This window comes from Eptesicus fuscus, chromosome 11 (assembly GCF_027574615.1).
Source record: "Eptesicus fuscus isolate TK198812 chromosome 11, DD_ASM_mEF_20220401, whole genome shotgun sequence".
Classification (NCBI taxonomy): domain Eukaryota; kingdom Metazoa; phylum Chordata; class Mammalia; order Chiroptera; family Vespertilionidae; genus Eptesicus; species Eptesicus fuscus.
In genome coordinates, this window is record NC_072483.1 from 63,442,374 (window position 1) to 63,447,433 (window position 5,060).

The window sequence follows — 5,060 nt, forward strand, 5'->3', positions numbered from 1 at the left end:
AGATAGAAATATCAATGATGAGAGAGAATCATTGATTGGCTGTCTCCTGCATGTCCCCTACTGGGGATCAAGCCCGCAACCCAGGCATGTGCCCTTGCCCAGACTCGAACCCGGGACCTTTCAGTCTGCAGGCCGACGCTCTATCTACTGAGCCAAACCGGCTAGGGCAAGGCCCCTGGATTTTTTAAGAGAAGCAGAAATTTATATGTTGATATAAGCATTCTGGGTTTTTAAATGTTAGCAGTTAATTCACAATTTGAGAGACACTGTGTAGGGCAAACACATTTGGAGACGCTGCTAGAAGTGAGGAGTGAATGTCTCCGCGTCCAGGGCTGCAGCACGAAGGAGTGCGGGGTGTGACCTGCCTAAGGCACTGGGCCAAGGGCAGGAGTGGGGCTCATGTCCAGTAGAAACTTCACTCACCAAGTCAAGTGACCAGTGTGATACTGTATCCAGCCAGAGGGCTGGTGGATTTCCAAAGCAGGCGGCTGCCTTCCCAAGGTGGACAGCGTCACAGACAAGAGTAAAAACCACAGAAACAGACCTGGGTCTAGGGTGACCCACTTGTCCTGGTTTGCCTGGGGTTTTCCTGCTTTTAAACCTGAAAGTCTCACCTCCCAGGAACCTCTTAGTCCCAGGCAAACTGGGACAGCTGGTCACCCTACCTAGATCCCTGTTCCCACCGTGTCCCTGGCCGGCTAGAGGATATCGTAGTGACAGCTGAAATGTTCGAGCTCATCAAGTGCCAGACCCCATGTGTTAGGACATGCATGGTTTCCCTTATGTCTCATAACATCTTCATGGTGTGGTTCGTTATCCGTCCTGCAGAGGACAGTCGGAGGTTCAGAGGTGAAGTGACTGGCCCAGGGCCAGCAGTGGCGCTGGGGTTTCCGCCCACATTGGTCTGGCTCCGTGTCCGCAGGCCCTCGCAGAGAGCCCCAGCCTCCGAGGCCAGGAGGCCAGGGAAGGGTCAGGCCCCTTCCTCAGGAGCACACTTACCTGGTTGGAGGTCCCGCCAGGATCAGTTTTTGCAGGTCTGAGACCTCTACGCCTGGCCCCCACCGCTGCCCGGCTCTTTCATTTCTGTACTTTGGCTCCAGCCCCTGAATGGGACCACCCGGGAAGCCCTCAGGGGACCCCTTTCTGTTTCCAGACACCCTAGCCCGCTCCTGTCCCTCTGCCCTGTGCCCACCGCAGAAACCAGCTTGGTCTGGGGAGAGCTATCGCAGGCTGGCAGCGGCAAGGGGGCAGGGCATGAGTGTCCCAGGGTCTCAGGAGGCTGCTGAGCCAGTCATTTGGGGGCTTGCTGTGCAGGGTCTAGTCATAGTTGGGGCCAGAGTGGGTGAGTTGGCTGGTCATGTAACACATGGCTGAGCGGATGCCTTCTACAGTCCTCTGCTCCGTCCGCTCCAGCATGCAGTTGACAGAGCGAAGGACCGAGCCAGTCCTGGCTACCAGCCCGGAGGAGAAGGCCGACCTGGCGTTCCCCAGGATGCTGGAGACCGAGCGCAGGCTGGGCCCTGGGCTGTGCAGCAGGTCTGTACGGAGCTGTGTCCCGAGGCCAGGAGGCCCGTGGCCATGCTCATGGTGGCCTCAGACCAGACCAGGATGTCTGCCAGGGAGCTGATGGACCCCTCGCCCCCTCCCAGCAAGCTGGTCACGGAGCGCATGTAGGCGTTCTCCTCACAGGCTGTGTACAGACTGGAGTCCAGATGTCTTCTCCCCAGGGCCACTGTGGGGGCGCCAGGCAAGCAGGTCACACTGCTTCCTGGGGAGGGCGGGACCAGTGGAGCCTGCAGGTCTCTTGAGCAGTCTATCAAATCCCCCTCGGTCACTGCCTGGGACTCAGCCGATGGCAAAGCTTCAGTGTCAGGGTTCACGGCCTCCGGACCCTCAGATTTCCCAACAGCTTCAATGGTGTCAAGCTGGCTGTCTGCATCTGCAGTGCCCGCGGCAGGCACGGGGGGAACTGTGCTCCAGCACTTGGGGTAGATGGGGCTAAGTCTTGCTCCCTGTCTGGGACACCCGCTGTTTGTGGTGTCTCTTCCTTAACCAGGGGAGTCACTTTGGGAAATCTGAAGACTCCAGGGTCCTCCTCGAATCTCGCACCGGCCCAGCCCATACTAGGTTCTGGAGACTCAAGGATGTTTGCAGGGCATCTGGGGCCGGGTGGGCCAGCTGGGCCGCGGCCTCCTTGGGCTCCTGCCTGTGCCCTGCATCAGCTTCATCCTCATGCTGGTTTTGGTCCCAGATGCTGCCTGTGGCCTTGGAGGCGGATGGCTTGATGGAGGCCGGATCTACATCCTGCTGTTCAGTTGACGCTGCACCGCCAGCCGCTGGGCCATCTGCAGGGAGGGAGACCTGACTTTGGGATCCCACTGCAGGGCTGTCTGAAGACCTGCTGTCACTGCGCGTGGGGATGCCGCCTCTCCCCAGGGGACAGTGGTCATCCAGGCCTTCTGTTACTTGTGCTTCTTGAGGGAGTAGTGATGGCCCTGCTGGGTGAGTTGTCCAGGTGGTGAGGTCACAGGGGGCTGAGGGCCTCCGACGATGTCACAGGCACCAGCAGAGCAAGGGTAGATGCTTTTAGTGGGCTCAGTCCCCAGGACTGTTTATAGCCAAGTCTGCCAGTGCATAAGGAGAGAAAGACAAATACATTAGAAAAAGGTGGAGGTGTGTATGCAGGTGCCACAAGGAATCATGATGACTGTGACTCTGATGATAGAGAATGGGATGCAGTTGCTCACTTATAATAAACTAGAGGCCCAGCATGCGATTGAAATCGCCCGAGGAGGCACCCCGAGGGGGGCCGGGACCCGCACCTGACTCACGCAGCACCAGCTGCTGCAGGAGTCAGGCCAAATCGGCACCACAGGAGGCCAGACCGGTGCCACAGGGGGCCAGGACCCGTGCCCGACTCACAGCGTGCCCTGGCCCCCCTGCCTATGTCTGCTCCGGGGCCACCCGATCCACCAGCTGACTCGGGCTGGCCCCCTGCCTGTGTCTCCATCTCTGCTCCAGGCCTCACCTGCGTGCACAACCTCCTCCTGTCTGGTCGTGACCCGTTACGGAGTCCCGGCCTAATTTGCATACTACCTCTTTATAATACAGATGTTATAAGGGACCACTCACAGCATCTTCCCAAGAAGATGTAGCCCTCTGCTCCTGTACACAGTCACATCTTGTTGGGCCTCTTGTGACGACAAGGGACCTGGCCTGAGAAAAAGCCCCACGTAGAGGATGGTGGAGCCAGGGGGATTGCACAAAAGTAGGGCAAAGCCTTGATCAAACTGCACCTGTAGCCCCCAGCCCCCAGACTTCCTGTGAGGGCAGGAGATTTACTTCCAAATTGCTTTAGCAAGTTGAGCCAGGGCTTGTTGTTACTAGCAGTCACAGGCAGCTTAAGGGATAACATCTAAAGTCATCCAGGGAACCTGAGTAGTAGAGACCCCACCATCCTATCTCCCCTGAACACCCTGGCTCCTCTGGCCACTAGGGTGGTTGCTCTCGTGTCACCTCTCTCCTGCCTTGGCTTCAGACCTCTCCTCCCGGAACCTCTGTCCACACTGGTCCAGAAATCACCCCACAGAGTCCCTCCTACCCCCTTCCTTGGATTCATCCTTGGCACTGGCGCTCAGCTAAAGCAGCTGAAGCTATCTCCAGACTAAGCACTACAGGGCTCACCATTTGAAACAGCAAAGATTATCATTTCTCCCCCAGAGTCTACACTAATGAGCAGAGAGCTATAAACCAATCTAGTCAATTGGCCCCTGGGCTCCCCAGTCTTTGGCTGGCTGCTCCTCAGGATGCTCCATCTCAGCTCTGGGCTCCCAGGGCAGCCTCTCTGCATATCAGCTCTGTAAGAGGGTCTCCAGGTTCTCCTTCTTCCCAGAACTCCACTTCCTGCATGTTCAAGGCACAAGGAGAGAGAGAGTAACCTGGGTGCCATTAGCAGATGGTATGAGAATTCCACCTAGAACATCACTGGGTTTGTTTGCAAGAAACAGGATAATCAGCCCCAGGGGGTGGGGCTGAGACCCCAAAGGCATTCTCAAGTGACAAGGAAGTTGCTACCCAGCTTTCTAAGGAGGCAGATGCCATTAGCCAGAGGGCCTTTGTTTGGAAAGAGCTGGGTTTGGGCCAGGGGCCTACAGCCCAATTGTTCCGCTGGAGAGGGGGCAGGGTTCTGGGAAATGAAGGCCGAGTTAGAGGGGAGCAGCAAGGCAGCTGTGCTGAGAGGGAGGGTCAGGCTTCCCTGGGGATGCAGCAGGTGAGGCTTGGGGAGAATAGAAATATCAGAGGGAATTTTTAAGTTGTTTGTGTTGAGGTCTCCAGGGTACACCCCTTACCTTCTCCACACATCAGAAATCATACCTTGTTTGCTAGTACTTTTGGGTAAGTGCTGGCAGTCAGGGGACTACAGGTTTTGTGTGTGTGTGTGTGTGTGTGTGTGTGTGTGTGTGTGTGTATTTCTCCTAGACATTGGCTTGGAGCAGACGACTGTCTTTGGGGACACAGATACAGAGATAGTGGAGGGCTGAGTTACAAAATGGTGCTGGGACAATTGGTTAAGTATTTGGAAAAACACTAAGTTCGTTTCTAACTTTCACTTTCAGGTGTTTTTTTTTTAATTTCTTTATTGATTAAGGTGTCACATATTTGCCCTCATCCCCCCATTCCCATCTCACACCCCTCCCCACGGATGCCCCAACCCCCTGTTGAACTTAATCATTGGTTAGGCTCATATGCATGCACACAAGTCCTTTGGTTGATCTCTCCCCCTCCCCCCACCCTCCCCTATCCTCCCTCTGAGGCCCGACAGTCCCGATCGATGCCTCCTTGTTTCTGGTTCTGTTCTTGTTCATCAGTCTATGTTGTTCATCATTTCCCCTAGATGAGCGAGATCATGTGTCACTAGAGATATACTTATAAGAACTGAATGTGAGACGAGCAATAATAGTTATGCTGACAGGCAAATGAATAAGTCTGCAGTGAGTTTCTTTCTGGACCAACAGTTCTTTTGAGACCCAATTTCAATGTCCACCAGTTCCTTATGTGTA

The 5,060-nt window shown here is 55.5% G+C and overlaps 1 protein-coding gene across 1 annotated transcript; it reads right to left on the reverse strand.

The window, feature by feature from the left end:
• Positions 1-1,317: 1,317 nt before the first annotated feature.
• TEX44 (testis expressed 44) lies at positions 1,318-2,122 on the reverse strand. Its single transcript, XM_054722842.1, is given in 3 exon segments — positions 1,318-1,541; positions 1,544-1,969; positions 1,972-2,122. Coding segments are annotated over 3 exon segments (801 nt in total).
• Positions 2,123-5,060: the final 2,938 nt, after the last annotated feature.